The 24,529-nt window shown below is 43.6% G+C and overlaps 2 protein-coding genes across 2 annotated transcripts in view; one reads left to right on the top strand and one right to left on the bottom strand.

The window, feature by feature from the left end:
• ELP3 (elongator acetyltransferase complex subunit 3) overlaps window positions 1-24,529 on the bottom strand; it is a 153,811-nt gene that overhangs the window by 24,058 nt on the left and 105,224 nt on the right. The window contains exons 11-14 of the mRNA XM_050948836.1: window positions 14,530-14,620; window positions 12,782-12,847; window positions 9,646-9,873; window positions 6,924-7,005 (exon numbers count right to left, since the gene is read on the bottom strand). Coding sequence (XP_050804793.1) covers window positions 6,924-7,005; window positions 9,646-9,873; window positions 12,782-12,847; window positions 14,530-14,620 — 467 coding nt within the window. The remainder of the gene's footprint in view (window positions 1-6,923; window positions 7,006-9,645; window positions 9,874-12,781; window positions 12,848-14,529; window positions 14,621-24,529) is intronic.
• Window positions 21,095-24,529, top strand: part of LOC127048832 (uncharacterized) — a 36,698-nt gene continuing 33,263 nt past the window's right edge. The window contains exon 1 of the mRNA XM_050948857.1: window positions 21,095-21,884. Within this exon, the coding sequence (XP_050804814.1) occupies window positions 21,486-21,884 (399 nt within the window). The 5' untranslated portion in view covers window positions 21,095-21,485. The remainder of the gene's footprint in view (window positions 21,885-24,529) is intronic.

Raw genomic sequence — 24,529 nt, 5'->3', positions numbered from 1 at the left:
ACTCAATGGTGGTCTAAAATACATCACTTATTAAAACTTCAGTGTGTAATTAGCCTTCTGGCTAGTACAGAAGTAAAACAGAATTTGGATGATCTCTCCCTCAAGGTTCATATTAGATGCTAATTCACAGACTGGTTCAGAGACTATCAGCTCCCAGTGTGCACTGAAGAGAGTCCCAGAACAACATTCTGAAGCGGAGTCTTGCTGGTCAGGATCGAGGTGCTTTGTTTAGGCTCTCTGGGGATCTGCCTGCCCTGCTGTTTCACTGTTTTTAGAAATACCAAATTTACTCATTATTTATAGGGGGGGAAAAATCTCCAAATAAATGCATCAAAATATGGAGATGCAAAAGAATTAACTCCTTGATGTTTGAGTACCTGTTACTGATCGTCTTCAATAAAAGGCAAACAACAAGAGACACTTGGGATGAGCCATGGATAAACCCTTTCCAGGGTGCAATCCATAACTAACAATGTGGTATGATTATGATTTGCAGAACTGAAGTTCTTAAAGAGATTTGCCTTTGAAGATTTAATAACTAGGTATAACTTGGGATTGATCCTGTACTACCTAACGCAAGGTTTCGATGCATACAGTGATGGGGAGTGGGTGGTAGGGCAGAGAAGAGGAGTTCAGGGCTAAGGTACGGCAGATGAAGTAGAAACTAGGAAACTGGGAGGGATTGGAGAATGTGATGGTAGCAGAGGAAGCTGGGCGTTCAGGGTTGGGGGCCTGTCAACCCTGAATTCTCTCCAACCCCTCTCAGTTTCCTAGTCTCCTAGGATCTGGGGGAAGTCCTACCTCTCCTCCTGCCCCTCTATGTGAGCTGGGATCTGGAGTTTGTGGAATGAAGCCAACACAAATTTAAGCAACTATTCATTTGGATTTCAGATAAAAAACACATCACTGCTGGGTGAGGTGGGGAGGCTGACCAGGGTGTGTGGGAGTGGCCTGGTTTGGATGAGGGGCAGACTGGGTGGACCTGGGGCATGGCTGGAGAAGCCTGGCTGAGGGGCAGGAGTCCTCGCTGAGATTAGGCAGTGGGAGTGAGGGCCCCAGCTCAGTATGCAGCTTGTGCTACATACTTAAGACCATGTCTACACTATGGGGACTATAATGGCGTAGCTACGATGCTGCAGCTATGATAACGTAACCCCATAGCATAGATGCCACCTAGGTTTTTTCCCTGTCACTGTAGGAATACCCATATCCTCAAGCAATGGAGGTAGGGTGACAGAAGCATTCTTTCATTGATCTTGCAGCAGCTACACCAGAGGTTAGGTCGGCATAGCTATGGTGCTGGGGGTGTGGATTTTTCACACCTCTGAGCACCATAGCTATGTTGACTTAAACTTTAAGCGCAGACCAGGCCTAAGATAGTGTGTGACTTCCCAGTAAACTGAGGCCAGTGATATGTCTACACAGCAGCATATAGCAGGAGACAAGCAAGGAGCAACTTCTTACACATTTCTCAGAGGGGTAGCCGTGTTAGTCTGGATCTGTAAAAGCAGCAAAGAATCCTGTGGCACCTTATAGACTAACAGATGTTTTGGAGCATGAGCTTTTGTGGGTGAATACCCACTTCGTCAGATGCATGTAGTGGAAATTTCCAGGGGCAGATGTATATATGCAGGCAAGCTAGAGATAACGAGGTCAGTTCAATCAGGGAGGATGAGGCCCTGTTCTAGCAGTTGAGGTGTGAAAACCAAGGGAGGAGAAACTGGTTCTGTAGTTGGCAAGCCATTCACAGTCTTTGTTTAATCCTGAGCTGATGGAGTCAAATTTGCAGATGAACTGAAGCTCTGCAGTTTCTCTTTGAAGTCTGGTCCTGAAGTCTTTTTGCTGTAGGATGGCCACCTTAAGGTCTGCCATAGTGTGGCCAGGGAGGTTGAAGTGTTCTCCTACAGGTTTTTGTATATTGCTATTCCTAATATCTGATTTGTCCCCGTTTATCCTTTTCGTAGCGACTGTCCAGTTTGGCCGATGTACATAGCAGAGGGGCATTGCTGGCATGTGATGGCGTATATTACATTGGTGGACGTGCAGGTGAATGAACCGGTGATGGTTTGGCTGATCTGGTTAGGTCCTGTGATGGTGTCGCTGGTGTAGATATGTGGGCAGAGTTGGCACTGAGGTTGGTTGCACGGATTGTTTCCTGAGCTAGAGTTCCTATGGTGCGGTGTGCAGTTACTGGTGAGAATATGTTTCAGGTTGGCAGGTTGCCTGTGAGTGAGGAGTGGCCTGCCACCCAAGGCCTGTGAAAGTGGGGGATCATTGTCCAGGATGGGTTGCAGATCTCTGATGATGCGTTGGAGGGGTTTTAGCTGGGGACTGTATGTGATGGCTAGTGGAGTCCTGTTGGTTTCTTTCTTGGATTTGTCTTGCAGTAGGAGGCTTATGGGTACACATCTGGCTCTGTGGATCTGTTTCCTTATTTCCTTGTGCGGGTATTGTAGCTTTGAGAATGCTTGGTGAAGATTTTGTAGGTGTTGGTCTCTGTCTGAGGGGTTAGAGCAGATGCGGATGTACCTCAGTGCTTGGCTATAGACAATGGATGTGTGATGTGCCCAGGATGGAAGCTGGAGGCATGAAGGCAGGCATAGCGGTCGGTAGGTTTTCGGTATAGGGTGGTGTTAATGTGACCATCACTTATTTGCAGTGTGGTGTCTAGGAAGTGGACCTCTCGTGTAGATTGGTCCAGGCTGAGGTTGATGGTGGGGTGGAAGCGGTTGAAATTGTAGTGGACTTTTTCCAGAGTCTCCTTCCCATGGGTCCAGATGATGAAGATGTCATCAATGTAGCGTAGGTAGAGAAGCGGCGTGAGTGGACGAGAGCTGAGGAAGTGTTGTTCCAGGTTGGCCATAAAAATACTGGCATATTGTGGGGCCATGCAGGTGCCCATAGCGGTGCCACTGATCTGGGAGATATATATTGTCATCAAATTTGAAATAGTTGTGTGTGAGGATAAAGGCACAGAGCTCAGCAGCCAGGATGTTGTTTTCTGGAAGGTCACCAATGCATTGTAGTTTCCTCAGGAAATCAGTGGTGTCACAGAGATAGCTGGGAGTGCTGGTGGCATAGGGTCTGAGTAGAGAGGTCACATATCCAGACAGTCCTTCAGTGAGAGTGCCAATGCCCGAGATGATGGAGCATCCAGGATTTTCGGGTTTGTGGATCTTGGGCCTCCTACCAAAAGGAGGCTGCCAGACAACTCTCCAACACCAAATTCTACAGGCCACTTCCCTCAGATCCCACTGAGGAATACACTAAGAAACGGAAACATCTACTCAGGACACTCCCTACACTAACACCGGAACAAATCAACATACCCTTAGAGCCCCGACCAGGGTTATTCTATCTACTACCCAAGAAACTACAATGCATTGGTGACCTTCCAGAAAACACCATCCTAGCCACCATGGATGTAGAGGCTCTCTACACGAACATCCCATACACAGATGGAAAACAAGTTGTCAGGAACAGTATCCCTGATGATGTCACAGCACAACTGGCTGCTGAGCTCTGTGCCTTTATCCTCACATACAACTATTTCAAATTTGATGACAATATATATGTCCAGATCAGTGGCACCACTATGGGCACCCGCATGGCCCCACAATATGCCAATATTTTTATGGCCGACCTGGAACAACACTTCCTCAGCTCTCGTCCACTCACACTCCTTCTCTACCTACGCTACACTGATGACATCTTCATCATCTGGACCCATGGGAAGGAGACTCTGGAAAAAGTCCACCACGATTTCAACAGCTTCCACCCCACCATCAACCTCAGCCTGGACCAATCTACATGAGAGGTCCACTTCCTAGACACCACACTGCAAATAAGTGATGGTCATATTAACACCACCCTATACCGAAAACCTACCGACCGCTATGCCTGCCTTCATGCCTCCAGCTTCCATCCTGGGCACATCACACGATCCATTGTCTATAGCCAAGCACTGAGATACAACCACATCTGTTCTAACCCCTCAGACAGAGACCAACACCTACAAAAGCATTCTCAAAGCTACAATACCCGCACGAGGAAATAAGGAAACAGATCAACAGAGCCAGACGTGTACCCAGAAGCCTCCTACTGCAAGACAAACCCAAGAAAGAAACCAACAGGACTCCACTAGCCATCACATACAGTCCCCAGCTAAAATCCTTCCAACATATCATCAGAGATCTGCAACCCACCCTGGACAATGATCCCCCACTTTCACAGGCCTTGGGTGGCAGGCCACTCCTCACTCACAGGCAACCTGCCAACCTGAAACATATTCTCACCAGTAACTGCACACCGCACCATAGGAACTCTAGCTCAGGAAACAATCCGTGCAACAAACCTCAATGCCAACTCTGCCCACATATCTACACCAGCGACACCATCACAGGACCTAACCAGATCAGCCACACCATCAGCGGTTCATTCACCTGCACGTCCACCAATGTAATATACGCCATCATATGCCAGCAATGCCCCTCTGCTATGTACATCGGCCAAACTGGACAATCGCTACGAAAAGGATAAACGGGGACAAATCAGATATTAGGAATAGCAATATACAAAACCCTACAGGAGAACACTTCAACTTCCCTGGCCACACTATAGCAGACCTTAAGGTGGCCATCCTGCAGCAAAAAAACTTCAGAACCAGACTTCAAAGAGAAACTGCTGAGCTTCAGTTCATCTGCAAATTTGACACCATCAGCTCAGGATTAAACAAAGACTGTGAATGGCTTGCCAACTACAAAACCAGTTTCTCCTCCCTTGGTTTTCACACCTCAACTGCTAGAACAGGGCCTCATCCTCCCTGATTGAACTAACCTCATTATCTCTAGCTTGCCTGCATATATACACCTGCCCCTGGAAATTTCCACTACATGCATCTGACAAAGTGGGTATTCACCCACGAAAGCTCATGCTCCAAAACGTCTGTTAGTCTATAAGGTGCCACAGGATTCTTTGCTGTTCTTACACATTTATGGCTTCTACAGTGCTAACTAATGGCTTAATGGAACTGGAGTGGGAGGGGGACCTGGAAATGTGTGTATGCTGGGGAGAGGAGGGAGGGGGTAGCTACATGTTGCAGGGAATGGTAGGGTGAGGCATAGAGAAGGAGATACACACCAGTCTCTCTCATGATTAAAGTTACTGTAACAATCATGTAATAAAAATGGACATAGACCATTAATGAGATTTCTCTCACTGTCCCTGTTGGCAACTACATATTGCTCAAAAGCTTGTCTCTCTCACAATAACCTTGTCTCTTTAATACCCTGGGACTGGCATGGCTACAACAATACTGCATACACATGACAAATATTTCAAAACATGACCATTACGCCCATTCCACTATAACAAAATGTACAGGAGAGGCATTAAGAAATCACAAAGCAACCGTGTGGCCCAGTGGAAAGAACACTAAACTAGGACTATTCCCAGCTCTGCCACTGGCCTGCTAGGTGATCTTGAGCAAGTCACTTCATCTGTGACTCAGTTTCCCATCTGTAGAATGAGGATAATGATGTAAAGTTCTTTGAGATCTACTGATGAAAAGCAGCACAATACAAAAGCCAGGTTTTTTGACTATTATCTTGCCCCAGTAGCATATCAACTACAAACCTTGGTGAGAACAACAACTATCTAAATGACCTCTAATTCCTGCCAACAAACATTTCTGTTTTTTTGGTTTAAACAATTAGGCAATTAAATGGCAAAAAACTTTGTTAACGCAGAATAAAGGTTACCTGGTGATGTTTGTATCCTTCAAAAAACGTCAACTTCAGCAAAACTCAAACTGCTGAAAGTTAGGAATTACACAATTAAGGTAAATACCCATGCAACCTTAACTATACCCTCTTTGAGCAATGCCTCACTACGCCCATAACACACATTCTCACTTTGTCTTTTCACTGTACTAGACAGGAGATACCTGCACTGGACCTATGCTCAAACACTGACCCTTTCCCCCACCAAGAGACTATCACTCTTGTAAAATTTAACAACCACTTCATACCCTTTTGTAATACCTTTACACATGCACACAGGATATGACCTAAACCTACACTTTTCCTTGACGATCATTAAATCCATGGCCTGCTCTCATATCCCACCTCACAGCTGACAATACCTCTGGCAAGAAGATTCCACTGTCCACCTACTGACACAACCTACACCAAGGGTCGGCAACCTTTCAGAAGTGGTGTGACAAGCCTTCATTTATTCACTCTAATTTAAGGTGTCGCGTGCCGGTAATACATTTTAAAGTTTTTAGAAGGTCTCTTTCTGTAAGTCTATAATATATATCTAAACTATTGTCGCATGTAAAGTAAATAAGGTTTTCAAAATGTTTAAGAAGCTTCATTTAAAATTAAATTAAAATGCAAAGTCCCCTGGACCGGTAGCCAGGACCCAGCAGTGTGAGTGCCACTGAAAATCAGATCCCATGCCGCCTCCGGCACACGTGCCATAGGTTGCCTACCCCTGACCTACACAATTCTGTATTGAATGAGGCAGACTGGAACCTCATGGTACATATGAGCCTCTTTCCCTTAATAACACACATGAGGGTATTCTGACCCAGACCTCCGCATATCATAATCGCAGTTCTTCCACGCTGCTCCCACTTATTCTTCCACAATTCAATAGTTACATCTATCACAGTGAATGAAGTTGGTGCGCATGTAGATAATTCCCAGTGATTACTGCCAGCTTCAGGGGGCAGAGTTAAGGTTACACAGGCATTTATCTTAATTGTACTTCCTGGTTTTCACCAGTTTGAGTTTTGCTAAATTTGACATTCTGGAAGGGCACAAGCTATCACCGGGAGATCTTAACTCTGCATTAACGAAGTTTTTTGCTATTTAATTTGTTTGTAGATTAAGTTTTGAAGAAGAATTAAGCAAAGATACCTGAAATGACTGCAATTTTCCATGACCCATGCTCTTCTTTGGCTATCCTTTCTGCTTCCTCCATTAGCAACATACCGAATCCCTAGAAAGCAGGAAGTGAGAGGGGAAGAAAATGATAAAAACAAGGGCAGGAAAAGAACAACTGCTTGTGTACTTGAGAAGAGCACTGCGCAAACATTAACCTTTATAAAGGTGAAACACTCAAAAGTTTCATCAATGGAAGTTACTAATAGATATAAACTGCAATTTTCTTTTAGAGTCTTTTCACATCTGACAGCTTCTTAGTGTCAAAGAACAAGACTAAAACCACAGATTTACTCAACTTGGTACAAATCTCCTAGAACTAGGTGGAGAAACAAGCTCCTCCTCCCCTCACTGACAATTCCCCTGTGCGCAGAAGGGGAGCGGGAAGTACTGTGTAGTGATCAGACAAAGGAACGCAAGTCAGAATGACTGGATTCTATTCCAGCTTTTCCAATAATTCATTGACCCTGAAGTAGTCATTTAAATTACGTGCCTTACTTTACCCATTCATAAAATTGATCTATTTCGGATATTTATATGCTCCCTCCCCATCGTCCTAGTATTTGAGTACCTGACAATCATTAATGTATTTATCCTCAATATCCCCGTATGGTAGGACAGTGCTGTTATGACCATTTTACAGATGGTGAACTGAGGCAAAGAGAGACTAGGCGACTTGCCGTGGGTCACGGAGGAAGTCTGTGGTAGAACAGAGAATTGAACCTGGGTCTCTCACAGCCCTGGACTATTCTTCCTGCCTCATGTGGTACTGTGAAGCTTAATGTTTGTAAAGTATTGAGATGCTAAGATGAAAAGCACTGTAAAAGTGCACAGTAATCTCTTTGGGGCATGAACCATGTCTTCTTTTATGTTGATAAACTTCCTAGCATAACGTGGAAGCTATTGGAAGGAAATAAAATACTGTTTCATTACAAAGAAAGAGGCCCCCCGTACACAATTCTACAACACCTTTACACTGTTCTGAAATGTCTTTTGTGCATCATAGCCTGCTGTGTGGTAGGTAAAATAAAAATGAAGGGCAAAAATTAGTTCTATGATTTTGTTTTTTCAAATAACTTTATGCAGTTCAAGAGATTTTTAGTACTGAAATCTAAAATAAAATAGTCATAATGAGAATGCGGTATCTTTTGTTGCTTCTTTATTTGTGGTAAGTATTTAAATGGAGCATATGTCAAAAACATTGTTACCACCAAATATAGGAGATTTCATCTCAAGTTTTGTTTTTGAAAAATTTACATCAGTTTACATGCTTTGATAAGATTTTTTGGTAAAATCTACCAGTTTTGCCTCATTAGTCAAGGGAAAAATCCCTGACCCCATTTCACATGTATCCTAAAATATATTAAGATGTAGGTGGAAAGCAAATACACTTCACTTGCTTTCTCACATTACTTCCCTTCCAGTGACTTTCTCATGAAAATTATATGCATCATCCCTCTGCTGCCTACAACATCTTTTGGCCTATTATGGGAAGAGTGTGAATTTGATCTTGCTCTGGTAATTCTGAGCCTTTAGATCAAGCATAAAAAAGAAAAGTAATCAATTTATTCTTTGCACCAGAAAGCCTCAGGGCTGATGTTTTAAATTAACTTCCTTTTATTTAATAATATTTTCCTGTGTAAATGCATTAGGATGCAACACTTTGTTTGACAGTGATGACCCCAGGCAATGAGGCAGCAGCCATAAAAACAATGAACGCTTCGACTATAGAAAAATTAACATTCAAAACCTAGGGCAGAAAAAGTAGCCATCATAAGTAAAAAAGCAAAGGGAAAGAAAAATCAATTGAATCGAGCCAAATGCAAACAAATTAAAAAGGACTGGAAATTGAAATTTCATGGCATATGAGGTGCTAAAGCGCACTGTAGTAAGTAACGCTTACTTTGGTAGATTCAGAGGCACCAGTGCTCAAGATGTTAAGTAGAAAGTGTTTTTCCCATCCCTGAATAGTAAAGTGCCCTGGTATGTACAATCTTTGATTAGGAGAAAATATTAGGTTGAAGAATTTTATATTTTTTTAAAATATCTTGTATGCATTTTATGTTTTTAGGACTGAATCATATACCCTTCAGCTTCACTTCAGCCCCACTCCTCACACCCTATCAGGTACACAGATGAACCAAAATCTGAATGCAATTCCTGCATCTCTGTGTTAGAGATGAATTAATCCTCTCAATTCCCAGAGAGAGTGCAGGAACTATGAAGGCTGAACAAGTGCCACCATACATGAGCCTACATCATATGGATGTACAGAGATAAAGAGTATACCCATGAGACAACCACAACTGCAAGTGCTCAAATACTCTAGTGAAAGCTCACTGGCGCCAGGAATTTAATCTACTAATACAAGATGGGGATCAAATTCAATTCTGGTTCTGTTGCAGCAGATTATTCTTTTTGCCAAAAGCTGGAAATGGGCGACAGGGTACAGAACACTTTATGATTACCTATTCTGCTCATTCTCTCTGGGGCACCTGGCATTGGCCACTGTGGAAAGACAGGACACTGGGCTAGATGGATGGACCTTTGCTCAGACCCAGTATGGCCATTCTAATGTTCTTATTAAAGTAACTGTATGGCCAGTCTCATCAAGATTGTCAAAAAAAATTTATTAGTCTAATAAAAAAGCTGGGCAGGATGGAGTATAAAAGAAGACAATGAAGATTACTTAGGATACCTGATGCTGAAATTTGGAAGGATCACGGCTGCTCACTGGAACCACGCTACCATACACATGCAGTTCTCTAACGATGGAAACACCTCCCTTCAACTCAGGTCTGAATGATTCTTCTGAACACTTTCGCAAACGTAGAAGGCCAACCAGAATATCCTGTTCTGGATCTTCATAGGACAGGAAGGTCTCCCAGCCACCATTTGCCACATAGTCTCTTCGAACTAACTCAACCTATTCAAAGAGAACAAGTAGGGGGGAGGAGGAAAAGAAAATCCTATTAAAAAATAATTGGGTAACACGTTGAATAGACCAAAACCGATTTCATGGATCCATAACCGTTATGGGTCAGAAAAAGTGTGAAGTGCTTTCTTCAAGCCCAATTTCATTCTCGATGGATTTCAGCAGAACTAGATAAGAGCTGAAGGACCTACAATCGCATTTACCTAAAGACAAAATGTATCATACTTCTGTGAAAAATACACTTGTGGAGAGGACATCATTACTTTTCAGTGTTGAATACTTCTACCCATAAGGTATTTAGAAAGAACCAAATAAGCACAGTAGCTAGGGGTCGTAAAAGGTAGAAATGGAAGACTGGACCTCTCTCTGGTAACCTCACCTCCACTGGTGCTCCAAGAGCATCACAACTAGCAGCTCCTTCTCTCCAACCAGAGGTCTCAAACCTCTAAGGGCAAATTCAGCCCTGACTACAATTTTATTGCTTTGGTTTCAGTACCGTTATACTTGCTGATAGCATCTGTGAATTTGGCCCCTAGTCTCCACTTCTCTGAAAAGAAAAAGTATCTTGCCAGCAATGTAATCTAGGTCTTCTAATTAGTAATAAACTGTTTCTTTCCTAATCTGTCAGTGATGGGTCTTCAAGTGATCATGACCTTTCATCCATACAGATTCAAAAACACTTCATAAACATTGCTGACTGACTATATAACGAAAGTTAGGCTGATCTTCCCACATGCATTTCCCTGCCAGTACAGTGCAGAGTTGTTCCCTGTAGTAGTATGCTCTGTCCTGTTTTAAAAAGTCTCAAGTAAAGGGCTTTGAGGTGGGGTTCCCGCTGAACTCCTTCCTATTCATCATCTTTCTGGTAACATGCTACACAGAAATGAATGCACTATTTCAAGACCTGATCACACAAGAGCCAAATGGTGAGATTCTGTTACCTCTCTGCTTCATGAGATCAATGTGCCTTTGTGTATGCAGCCCAAAATTAAATGGGCCTTTCACTTACTACACTAAGATGAGGCTATCTGTGAAAAAGTTCAAATGGATCTTGCATGTGTACAGAATTCTCCAAGATTTCTACTATCATATAACAAACCAATAAGGTGGGACCAGACTCCTATCATGAAAATGAAGGTTACTTCGAGATGGACTCTACATACAGACACTCATGGGCTGAGCTGGCCTAGGCAGCCCATAAGAGGGAATATGCAGAGGATACTCATAGAAGAGCTAAAGGTTGATCCAGCAGTCCTATTGTTATTTATATAGTACCAACAATCTGATCAAAGTTTACTGAAGAATAAGAGGACAAGATTCTTACTCTAAAGAGTTTACAATCTAAAGCCCAGATCCTGCAATGAGCTCCATGCAGGCAAAACCTACTCTCCTTGTAAGATAGAGCCTAAGTTAAAGATCCACTCACTATGCAGATTTTATTAATTCACAGCTAAAGAAAGGAGGCAGAAAATAATATTAACACAGCTAACCCAAAAGGTTTTAGATTTAAAGCTTCATGAACTCTGGGCTTCCTAATTAAGGAAAAGCAATAAAATGGAAGAATGTGTCTCATTATTTCTATTTCAGTAACAAGTAGAACTCCTTTGTACTCTGTGCTGCCCAAACACAAACAGTCCTTGTCTTCAAGAACCTGCCATCTAAAAAGATAAGATGACAAAGCTTGGGAGAAAAAAAATAGGATTATAAAAATCTCCAACTTTAACAGAGTTTTGTATAGTGCTCATTTTCACAGTATCTAAGCATTTGCCAGACAAATTACATCTGCATAGTAAAGTCCCTAGGGGACTCCATGGGGTCCTCTGCTCTACCCCCTTCCCTAGGTAAACAGGCGGCTCTATGTGGGTTGAATATACAGCCAGACCTTACATCATGTATACAAAAAGCTAATTTATAGAAAATCTACTAACGGGGCCTTGATGACTAAGGGAGACAGAAAAGAGATACTGTGAACAACTGAAGTCACTGGCAGCTAACGACAGTAAAATGAATTGATTGCTTTCAATCCAGTTCCTAGACTGTAAGCGTACATGTGAAAAAGAAACTGGCAATAACTAAGGCTAAGATATTGTTATGGTTCTTTTTAGTAAAAGTCACGGACAGGTCATCGGCAATTAATAAAAATTCAAGGAAGCCTGTCTGTGACTGTCTGACCTGTCTGCGATTTTTGCTGCTGCAGCTCCATGGTTTCCCTTGCCATCATGGTAGCTGGGAGCTGTGGGGTTCCCCTCTTGCCCGTAGCAGCTGGAAACTTCAGGGGGGCCTCCCCTCTGCCCACAGTGTCTGGGAGCTGCAGGGTGACCATATTTCCCAAAGAGAAAACAGGACACTTCCAGGCGTCCCCCTTCCTCCCACCCCCCACGTGAGGCTGTCACCGGAACCCTGAGGAGGGCCCTCTCAGGAGTCTGTCACCTGTGGCTGGAACCCTGAAGGGGGGCTCCTGTTGCTGGAACTCTACCAGGGTCCCACTGCGTGCCAGCTCCAGAGTCCTGCAGCCTCTGGGACTGAAGCAGAGAACGTCAGGGAAGTCTCTGAAAGTCACGGATTCCATGACTTCCATGACCTCTGGGACATAAACGTAGCGTTAGCAATAACTAGTACCCCTGCTAATAATCCTTGACCTTAATATTAGGACAAGTGGCTTATACAGAATGAACTTTTCAGGTTATGTCTTCACTGCAAAAATGGTAGGTTTTTAGATTGAGATAGCTCCCTTGATGTAGAATCCTAGCAGATATATGCCACTGGTAGATGAAAAACTGGAGCCAGCTACAGGCATATTGCAGAACTGGCTGCACAATTGAGTCCCAACTCCTTCATACCAAATGTTTCACAGCAAGTCACGTCTGAAGCAAGCTCCCTGGGAAGCAACAAGTCTCACCTGATATGGTCTCACTTTATGATGAATCTCTTGTATTCCAACCTCTCTTGTCCTCACATCACGACACTAGGAAAAGAGAGAGAGAAAAATTACATAAAACAGAGGAATACATGCAGCTCAAATACATTAAGATTTCCAATCACCCCATGGGCTCAAAATTATGTTGAAATAGCCTGTCTTACACTAGTAGAATTTGAATAAATAGACTTCAAAATAAAAATGCTCACCGAGCCATCCCTAATGTACCTTAGAAAAAGAACTTTGTGCTAAATGTAAAAACATGCTGATAAAAATCAATTCACTGAGCAACCATTATATCTCATGAGAAAAGGTACCATTTGATTTGAAAGTAGCAGGGCTTGGAGGGAAAAATCAACAGCTAAGAAAGAGCAAGAAAGACTTGACATTATCATAGATTTTAAGGCCAGAAGAGAACATTGTGATCTTCTAGTGATTCTAGTCTGATCTCCTACATAATAAACCATGGTCTATAGAACTTCCCCATAATAATTCCTTGAGATCTTTTGGGAAAACTGGCATGCTTTATTCTTATATGGTGATTATGCTAAATCTGGCCTTCTTTATGGTCATATGCACAAAATCTACTTTGCTTTACAAATTCCTCACTAGACCAATGGCATGCAGAAGACAGTCAATTCCCTGCTCTTCATTAAGGACCCTAGTCCTGAGAGTGCACAGCATTTTTCAGGACTGTTCCCTCCAATTCTTTGCCCCAATCAGTAATCCAAGAATTATTAGTCACAGAGATGGAATAAAGAGGAAAAGCTGAAATTGCCAAGAGGACAGAGCTGAGGAGCCTGGGCACCCTCTAATCATGAACCTTCATACCTAAAATACCTAGGTTCCTTGTGGGAATTCAGGCCCAACTATCATAGCCTTAAAAAAGCTGTTTATTTATAACGTTATACCTCCAGTAGATACAAAGACAATTCACTGGTATCTTGTACTTCAAGTGACAATGTGACAAACTGTTTTGGTTGCTCACTCTACCAAGCTGCAAGGTTTCTTCCCCAGTAAATTCAGATCTACAGTCATCCACACAGTAGAAATGTTTAGAGATTCAGTTCTTTAAAGGTAGCCTGCCACGGAAAACATAATTGGGTTTGAGATCTTTTTTTTTGCTTTGTTATGTATAAAGGATATTTTTCCCCCACCTACAATTTTTTTTAATTCTTAGAAATAGCCGGAATATTAAGTTTTATCATCATATTTGTTTTTGCTGGAAGTGTTCCGTGGAAGGTTTCTCAACCCTACTGAGGAGGATAAAGATGCTAAATCCTTAACAAAGAGCTTTTCTTCTAACTGTTAGGTGTTTGAGTTGAATAATTTTTTTTAAAAAGTTGTCAACAGTTTGCATAAAAAACTTCCCTTTCTCACTTGAGAAATGTCCTCAGTAGCCAAGATGGCACAAATCTCCTAGTTCTCTGGTCATCCTGTATCTTGCAGGGGAAATCTAAATTTTTAATGTAAAAATCAAACAAAACATCAGTTCTTTGGGAAAAATCTTTGAGGTATTCCTTTACCTATCAGAAAACGAACAAACAAAAGGACAAAACCCCAATATTTTCCTTTGCAGGTCATCTTTAGTTGAGCAGCAAATCTGGCTCCTATAGTTCACATTGCTCTCATTTTGCCATTTTTCTCCTCCTGTTCACAAACACAATAATCAATCACACAGTGTAGTCAGCAGGCAGCTCCTCCTTGGCATAAGGTTGCTGATCTTTTACCTGTGTTCCTAGATCCTTCATCCTGGCCAAGGCAAGTTCTCTCAGGTTACCATGCTCCACTCCTGAGCTGACTAGCGGCATTGGGATATCCCTATACAAAGGAGAAAAACAAAAAAACCTTATATGACCATATTCATAAAATATAAAGCCAGATGGGCCACCACCATCATCTAATCTTACCTCCTACATAACAAAGGACTTATCTGAATTAATTCCTGTTTCAAAGCCCAGTAGCTTTGGCTGAACTAGAGCATGGCCAAGCCAATTAACAACTGGAGGTAGTGAAGGGGAAAGAGCTACATGATTGGTTTTTACAGCAGGAAAGGACTTTTTACATGCTAGGAAAAAGGCTATTTATGCGTTTTTATTCTCATATTCATCATACTGGAAAAAGGAAAAATTCTGTTTTACGTGTGAATTTTCATTCTAGGACCTTCCATGTCAGAGAGTCTTCGCAGCAAGCATTGGTATAGTCTCCAAGAAACCTGGATATAACAATTGTAACTATATCCTAAAATTCAGTAAAGATGCAAATAAGTTTGTAATAATCTAACATCATAAGAGTATATTATAATAATTATGAATACCATTTTTGCATAAGTATTGAGGTCTTCTACAACAGAAGATAATGCTGTAATGATAGATTTCAGTATTTCCACTTGAAAGACTGATTTCCTCATGACCTTGTTGCCACAAAGAATCTTGTGCCCTTAACAAAATCTCTGAACTATTATACCCTTCATCTTCTGATGCTATGAAGCACCCATTGATAATGTTGATTTAATTTAATTTACTTTGGGGAAAGGATAAGGTTTGTGCTTGGGACAGCGAGTTCTACTGAATATCCTTCAGTAATTATTTCTGAGGTGGCTCACTCCAGACCAGGGCCCACCCTGAAGCATTCCTCATAAAGGGGAGGAATCTGCCTACACTTCAGAACCTCGGAAAAAAAAAATCCAAAAGAAACTTTTGGAGCTGCATAGTTTTCAAAAAAATATCAGCTTTGGTCTTCCAAAGCTTGAGGCAGCAATGGCCTCCTCCTAATGTGTAATCTTTAACCTGAACCTGGAGGAGCAGCACTTCAAAGGAAAAATCTGCTGAGATAAGGCGGTCTGAAGATGCTCTCACTGGAGGGAGGGAAGGGATATATTCCCTGTCTAAAGCCTCAATGACTGTTTTCTGTCTATGCTCCCAGAAAAGATTACCAGCAGAGTACTTTGAAGGAGATCAACCTGCTTTTCCAATTTTTTGGCAGGAGCTGCAGTTGCCATGGGACATGTCTTTGGAAGTTTTGAATATACAGCATATCAGCCAGGTAAAGAATTAGTCCTCAAAAAAATTGCTAGGAAAATTGAGAATGGGTGTGTGGGGGAGTGTGCATGCTAACAACAGCCTCCAAATTGAGTATCTCTAGGCCTGCACAATAAGAGACTGCAGCCAATAATCTCAAGGCTGAGGCTGCTGCACCCAAGTTCACTTTGATGATGAATACCATGCAAAAATGGTATTTAGTCTGTAGAAGAGAAGACAAGGAGGGACATAACAGTTTTCAAGTACAGAAAAGGTTGTTACAAGGAAGAGGGAGAAAAATTGTTCTAGTTAACCTCTGAGGACAGGACAAGAAGCAATGGACTTCAATTGTAGCAAGGGCAGTTTAAGTTGGATATTAGGAAAGATTTCCTGTCAGAACAGTTAAGCATTGGAATAAGTTGCCTGGGGATGTTGTGGAATCTCTGTAATTGGAGATTTTTAAGAGCAGGTTAGACAAACACCCGTCAGGGATGGTCTCGATAATACTTAGCCCTGCCATGAGTGCAAGGAACTTGACTAGAAGACTTCTAGACTACAATGGGATGGGGCAGAGGTCCCAGGGGGCCATCAGGGAATGGGGGGGGGGGAGGTTGGATGGGGCAAGAGTCCCGCGGGGGGGGGGTTGGCATCAGGGGGCGAGAAGCAGGGAGGGGGCCAGATGGGGGATGGGGCTGGGCCACGCCTGGCTATTTGAGGAGGTACAGCCCCTAACCGGCCCTCCATACAATTTCCGAAACCCGATGTGGCCCTCAGGCCAAAAAGTTTGCCCGCCCCTGATCTAGATAGATCTCTTATGAGAGGTTTTAGGACTTTGGGCTACCGTTTTGAAAACGGATTGTGGGCAATATCCTTCACTATTCCCTACACCAAACTCCTGAGAGAAGGGGGCCAGCATATTACCAAGGAGATTAAAACAACAGTGTGCAAGCATGTATCCCACCTGTCTCCTTAAGGAAAACAGCAGCCACTTTATGATCTCCTGTGGCCTGGAAGGGGAGAGGAGACAGGTCCATCTCCCAGGGAATGCAATCTGAATCACTTCACTTCACATTCCCTGCTGCTGGGTCTGGGCTGAGTAGTAGGGAGGCCAAAAAATGTAATATTAAATTAACGATTATGTCATGTGATGACACCTCCAGGAATAAACTCAATCAAGACTGGCAACCCTACTAAGTGGGGACCAACTGCACAAAATGAGGAATGAGCTGGGACCACTAAAGACAAATGACTCATTTGTACCAGAGAGATTGCAGAAGCTGGCACCTTTCACTGCAGCTGACCTCTTCCAGGCAGAACAGCTTGCAGGAAGGGAGGAGGGGGTGGATGCTTTGTGGCCTTCTCAGTCATCTCAGCACAGACCTTGCCTACATGCTGTCTGAGAGCAGGAATTTCTTCCTCTGGCTTACCAGGGGGTACCTTGCCTTTCCCCCAAGATTCAAGAGCTCCACTGAAACTATCCTGCTAGCTCTAAAAGCTGTGGGAATAGGGGTCCCATACATAGGGGAACAGCTGAAAGATGATGGAAACCTACTGATTCTGGCCTGGTTTCACTGAAGCAAGCTTCCATGTGCCTGGCTGGCCTTCTCAACTGTCAGCATGGATCTTGTCTACATATCAGCGTGAGCCACTCTTTCTTGTAAGCTACTCAATCTCTGTTACTGTGGAACTCTCCAACATTCCAGCTGAGAATTGGAGTCCTGCTTTTGTCAGCCAATCGTTTTACAAAAGGGGAAGAAAGGAGAGGTCCACAGAAAGCTAAGTCTGGTTTGGGTTTTTTAGCTAAGCAGTTTTGAAGAAAAAAAACTTCAAATGTTTATGTCTTGCCTAAACTACAAAGTTAGGCCAACATAAGATGCCTTGTAGACCCATGCACAACCAGGTCAACACATTTAAATTTGTCTCCCACCGAAGTAAGTGTCCCATTACAGCGATGCAGTAACGCCGCTTCCCCAAGCAGCACTGAGACACGGTCAATATATTGAGGTTGATGCAGCACGGGTTGCATTGCTTATGTCAACCCTAACAGTCTTCCAGGAGCTGTCCCACAATGCTGGGCACTGATGACTCTGGTCACAACTGTGAATTCCACTGCCCGGGGGTCCCGAAGACCGGAAGACTCTCCTTCTCTTTAAAGGCAGAAAATTTTTGAAATGTCTTTTCCTGTTTGCGCAGCTTGGCGAGCACACAACAGCAGCTCTCCATGGTTGCATGCAACCGCCCAGCTGACAATGACTGCTACACACTCCAGACACAGTCTGGCTTGGAGTGGATGGAAGATATTGGATCTCCTGGGCTTGCTGGGAAAAGAAACTTTGCAACCACAGCTATGGACCAGCTGTAGAAACAAGAACATCTCTGAGCAGGTTGCATGGGGGATGCAGGAGAAGAGGTATGACAGAGACCAGCAGCAGTGCCATGTGAATGTAAAATATCAGAGGGCCTGAGGCCAACACTGGATCTGGAGCTAAGACACAGACATGACGCTTTTACAAAGAGCAGCATGCCATACTTGGCGGAGGCCTCACCACCCTCCACACGCCACTATGGATACCATCAAGTTCATGCTGCAAGTCTGGACCTGTTTGAGACTCCACCACTGTCCAGTCAGTCCCAGCAGTAGAACATGAGTGGGCTCGATGCAGGGGAAGGAATCACAGGTAAACATGTAATTGTATTTCCCATTACAATGATGTACTGATGGCACTCCTAACTTAACAAGACACAGCTATTGATTTTTCATTCATTTACTCATACTAAAAGAGGTAGCATGCTTGATGGTGGTGGGCTGCATACTGGGATACGTACCCATGATGCACTGCACTGTGCATCGACTCAAGCACTCCTGGTGAGTACAAACAGCACGGACCAAGGAGCCAAATATACATGTGCATAAGCGACATGCTAACTGCAGCCAATGTAACTTGTGTCAACCGAAGCTGACAGTGTAGACATGGCCTTAGTTTAAAGTCTTTTGAAAATCCTGTGAAAGTTCTGCGACAAAAGGAGCCCTGGAATCTGCCGAGTGCGCTGCTTGGAGACAGAGAATTCTGGGGAGTTCTTCTTAAGGGGTAGTCCTAAGCCCAGGCTCAGAGCAAAGGCAAGATTTGTCCCCAGCTGCTGTGGAGAGAGGGAATGCCCACTGTGGAGATTAACAAGAGGGGACTGAGAATGGTGCATCTTTGCCCACCTATTTCACATTTCTCCGTTTAAGCAAACATACGTTTTTCCCCTTGCATTTCTTATTGACCACAAGCCAACTACACTCAGGTTTGGTTCACTTTCTAGTCTGCATATCTGCAACACTGGATCTCTGGCACACCAGACAATACTAGCCAATGAACTGCCACTGCACAGAGGTATTGGCCTATCAAGGGCTCCCTATGGCAGTGCTGCCTTAGTGGTGTTCAAATATCAAAACCTCAGCATTAAGAACCCTCAGAGGGCCCTGGTTCCCACTCCACCCAGAGCCACCCTCTCTCCTGCACATATATCTCCTCTCAAAAGGACAATCACCACCCTGCTGCCTTTGATTCTTCATTGTACCATGGAGAACTGAGGGGGTGGGGTAGGCCAGTGAGAGGTTAAGTGAAGATCTGTGGGAGAGAAGATGCAGAGAGCAGTGTTTATGTTGGAGGGGGTTACCAATAATCAAAACAGGCATCTTCTAGAAACAGCAGAACGATAGTAATGATAAAATTCCTAATTTTTTTTAATAAGTCTTTTAAAGATGACAGAAAGATAAGCCTGCTAGCCATGCGTATTATCAAACCCTGCTAACTTTCTGAATTTATTTTAGAGAAACAGGAGACAAAAAAATAAAAAGTGAACTATAAATAGAGTATTAAACTGTACAATGCAGAACAATTTGATCTCAAAACGTGGTTTAAACAAGCTCCTTAATGAGCTTTTAAACCTCTTTCCTCCCCTGTATAATTATTCAGCAAACACAGTGAAGTACAGAACAGCATGTTAAAGAACAGGATCTCACATACACAAACCTAGAGAGGACCAGACAATTCAGGGAGTTGGTAATGTTATTAGTTTAATCCACTTTAGGTCAACAGTGATTAGAAGTCAGTATCATCTGACAGCTATCTGGTGGCCTTTGTGAAATTTATTCACAGGTATCAGTCCAGTTCCTTAAGAATGTGTGTCACAAAAGCCACCATTAACAGTCACCATTTTTGGCAGTCTCAGCACAGACACCCAGGTCTGAATGAGCCAGGGAGACTCTCATCTGACAAGTGGTTACTGCAAGGAAGAATAGAAGTAAATTGGCAAAAAAGAGGACAAGCGAAAGCTTGCCCTGCTGCTGCCCATACTACACCTGTTCTCTAGAGTTCGGACTTCAGGCTCCAGGGCTCTCATTTCATTCCAATGCCAAACTCACTTTAAATAAATTTGGTAACACTTTTACCAGTATTAAGGTGTTGCACCAGAAGCCTTGAGAATATTATTTCCCTCTCATTTTGTTTGCAATACATTAGAACTTTTTATAAAGCAGAAAGGGCTCTGAAAAATTCCTCACCTCTGACACTCTCTCACACCAAAAACAAGGCAAATGCAATTAGGTAGCCAGTTAATTTATTTATCTGATTTCTTAGAGTAAATAAGGCATCATAGAACTAAGATAACAGACTTCAAACAGCTTCAATTAGAGGTAATGAGCACTCCACATTGAGTCTAAAGGACACAGTAGAGGAGAACAGGATTTTCATCTGGGCATGTTAGAGCTAAGGCAGTAATCTATCTGAGTGCCTATTTCTTCCAATTATGGAACAGCGCCAAAAGGGCCAGGCTGTTTTGTACTTCTCAACAGGAACACAAATAAAACTAACTAACTGACATCTTCTAGCACTAGGGCTATAGCAGGGGTGGCCAAAACATGGATCATGAACTGCATGTTGCTCTTTTACAGTTAAAAGTGCAGCGTGCAGAGCCCCCCATACCCTCCATTCTCTGCCTATCAGATTGGGGGTGGGAGGAGAGAGCGCTCGGGGCTTCTGCCCTGCAGCAGGGTGGTGGAGCTATGGGCTTCTCCCAGAGTTGACAGCTGCCTGCTGAGAATAGGGGGAAGGGGCACAATTTAAAGGTTCACTACCTCCAACATCGCTTGTCTCATAACCTCATAACTTGCCTTCAACATTGCTTGCCTCATAACCTAAGTCGTGCAGAACGCAATGCCATCCACAGCCTCAGAAACCACCCAGACATTATAATCAAAGAGGCTGATAAAGGAAGTACTGTTGTCATCATGAACAGGTCTGACTACCAAAAGGAGGCTGCCAGACAACTCTCCAATACCAAATTCTACAGACCACTTCCCTCAGATCCCACTGAGGAATACACTAAGAAACTGCACCATCTACTCAGGACACTCCCTACACTAACACCGGAACAAATCAACATACCCTTAGAGCCCCAACCGGGGTTATTCTATCTACTACCCAAGAACCACAAACCCGGAAATCCTGGACGCCCCATCAACTCGGGCATTGGCACTCTCACTGAAGGACTGTCTGGATATCTGGACTCTCTACTCAGACTCTATGCCACCAGCACTCCCAGCTATCTCCGTGACCCCACTGTTTCCTGAGAAAACTACAATGCATTGGTGACCTTCCAGAAAACACCATCCAGCCACCATGGATGTAGAGGTTCTCTACACAAACATCCCATACACAGATGGAATACAAGCTGTCAGGAACAGTATCCCTGATGATGCCACAGCACAACTGGTTGCTGAGCTCTGTGACTTTATCCTCACACACAACTATTTCAAATTCGATGACAATATATATCTCCAGATCAGTGGCACCGCTATGGGCACCCGCATGACCCCACAATATGCCAATATTTTTATGGCTGACCTTGAGCAATGCTTCCTCAGCTCTCGTCCACTCAAGCCCCTTCTCTACCTACGCTACACTGATGCCATCTTCATCATCTGGACTCATGGGAAGGAGCCTCTGGAAAAATTCCACCACAATTTCAACAGCTTCCACCCCACCATCAACCTCAGCCTGGACCAATCTACATGGGAGGTCCACTTCCTAGACACCATGATGCAAATAAGTGACGGTCACATTAACACCACCCTATACTGAAAACCTACCAACCGCTATGCCTATCTTCATGCCTCCAGCTTCCATCCCAGATACCCAACACGATCCATTGTCTACAGCCAAGCACCGAGGTACAACCGCATCTGCTCCAACCCCTCATACAGAGACCAAACACCTACAAAATCTTCACCAAGCATTCTCAAAACTACGATACCAGCACGAGGAAATAAGCAAACAGATCAACAGAGCCAGACGTGTACCCAGAAGCCTCCTACTGCAAGACAAACCCAAGAAAGAAACAAACAGAACTCCACTGGCCATCACATACAGTCCCCAGCTAAAACCTCTCCAACACATCATCAGGGATCTACAACCCATCCTGGACAATGATCCCTCACTTTCACAGGCCCTGGGTGACAGGCCAGTCCTCGCCCACAGACAACCAGCCAACCTGAAACATATTCTCATCAGTAACTACACACCGCACCACAGTAAGTAACTCAGGAACCAATCCATGCAATAAACCTCGATGCCAACTCTGCCCATATATTTACACCAGTGACACCACCACAGGACCTAACCAGATCAGTCCTAAGCCCCAGCAGGTATCTCCCACAGGGTGGAAGTCCCGAGACCCCCCTCCCCATGGGGCTGAAGCCCGAGCCCCAGCAGGTATGCCCTGTGGATGCTGAAGCTCTAAACTCTGGCAGGAGTGCCCTGCGGGGGCTGAAGCCATGTACCCTGCAGAAGCTTAAGTCCCAAGGCTGGCAGGTATCTCCCATGGGACTGAAGCCGCAAAAACCCTACTCCCCATGGGGCTGAAGCCCTGAGCCCTGGCACGTGCCTCCTGTGGGGCTGAAGGCCCTGAGACCTGGCAAGCATGCCCTGGCACTCAAATTTCTGAAGATTGTCATATGTGGCTTGGAGGGCCAGTACATTTAGCCACCCCCTGGTCTATAGCAAAACCCAGTGTGGAGACTTTGCCACCTTTGGAACTCTGATGTGGTAAATAAGACATTGCAAAGAAATAAAAAATAAGCTTTCACAGCAACACATATCTGATCTCCTCATTTGCATATGGGGAACAAACAATTCACAACCTCTAATCAGCATATTAACATACGGAAATATGCATTTTGTGGCATGACAGAGGAAAATAGGCCTCCCATCCTCCCTTCAATCCAGATTAGAATACGTTTGTTTTCATAGTTGGGGATAGCTGTATGGATCAAATAGCTGCACGTTCTGGATAGCGTAAGGACAAAGCATCAGATTGGAGACACTGGGACTTCTTAAAATTCTGAAACAAGACAGTGGGAAAATCTAGGATACCTGAGGTGAAATCTTGGCCACATTGAAATTAATAGGAGTTTTGAGATTGACTTGCAGAGGGCCAGGATTTCACCCTTTATAATTAGGCAGTTTGGGTTACCTAGGAAGGCAGCATGGGAGGGATAGCTCAGTGGTTTGAGCATTGGCCTGTTAAACCCAGGGTTGGTAGTTCAATCCTTGAGGGGGTCACTTAGGCATCTGGGGCAAAAATCAGTACTTGGTCCTGCTACTGAAGGCAGCGGTCTGGACTCGATGACCTTTCAAGGTCCCTTCCAGTTCTATCAGATAGGTATATCTCCATATACTATTATTAGTGAGAGACATGGCTAGCAATGCAGACACCTAAGTTTTATTCTGGATTGCCACTGACTTACTGTGTGGTCTGATCAAATTGTTTAACCTGGGTGTCTCAGTTTCCCCATCTGGAAAATGGGGGTAATACTTGCATAGGATCATCCAGGATCATCGAGTCCAGTGCCCAGCTATTGCAGGCAATCCTTTTATATAATCCCATTCATAAACTTATTAAGCTTCATCTCCAAACTAGTTTGGATGTTTGCCTCTACTACTTCTCTAAGGTGCTTTAAGTTGCTCAAGTAAAAGGCGCTCTAAGTGCCAGTTACTATTTTCATCATTTTGCATTTTTTCCACAGGCACCAACAAAGCATTCAGTGATCCTTTTTAAACCTCACCTATCTATAAAAATTCTTAGGTAAACATCATAAACATCTGAGTACTTCCCATAATTATAGAACCTGCACAAAGATATAATCTCTCTTCTCACTAGTCAGCTGTAAATGGATTTAATTTTTTTTGTACTCCCCCACTCCCTCCTTTTTAAATCTAGTGTTACTGAGGGATGTCTTGGTTAAAGATGTGGGTGTTTTGCATTTTGCCTAGAAGGTGTTGCAATTCATCTTTATATCTTTTGGGAATGAGTTCCAGATTCATGGGCCACTCATTGAGAAAACTGTCTCCCACACAGTAGGTTCACTTTTGGAGGTTGACAGTTCAATCACATTCCACGCCTATAGGTCATGAATGGGTGAATCATGGTGTCTGTGTCTGAGTCATCAGAAATGGGCAAAGTCTTGTTATAGAAAAGCATTTTTTCATGGTCATGGCTTTGAGGATATGCAGAAGCAGTGAGGAGTCCAGAGGAATACTGAAGCACTTAGCAGACACCCCTTAAGGGAGGTTTCCTCTTCCCTACTAGCATACCCTCTTTCCCTCCCTCTCTCCCACCCTACCCCATGGATTAAACTTCAGCTTCCTGCTCTTCATACATACTG

The sequence above is a fragment of the Gopherus flavomarginatus genome, chromosome 4 (genome assembly GCF_025201925.1).
Source record: "Gopherus flavomarginatus isolate rGopFla2 chromosome 4, rGopFla2.mat.asm, whole genome shotgun sequence".
Lineage (NCBI taxonomy): Eukaryota > Metazoa > Chordata > Testudines > Testudinidae > Gopherus > Gopherus flavomarginatus.
This window is presented reverse-complemented; position numbering and strand designations above follow the sequence as displayed.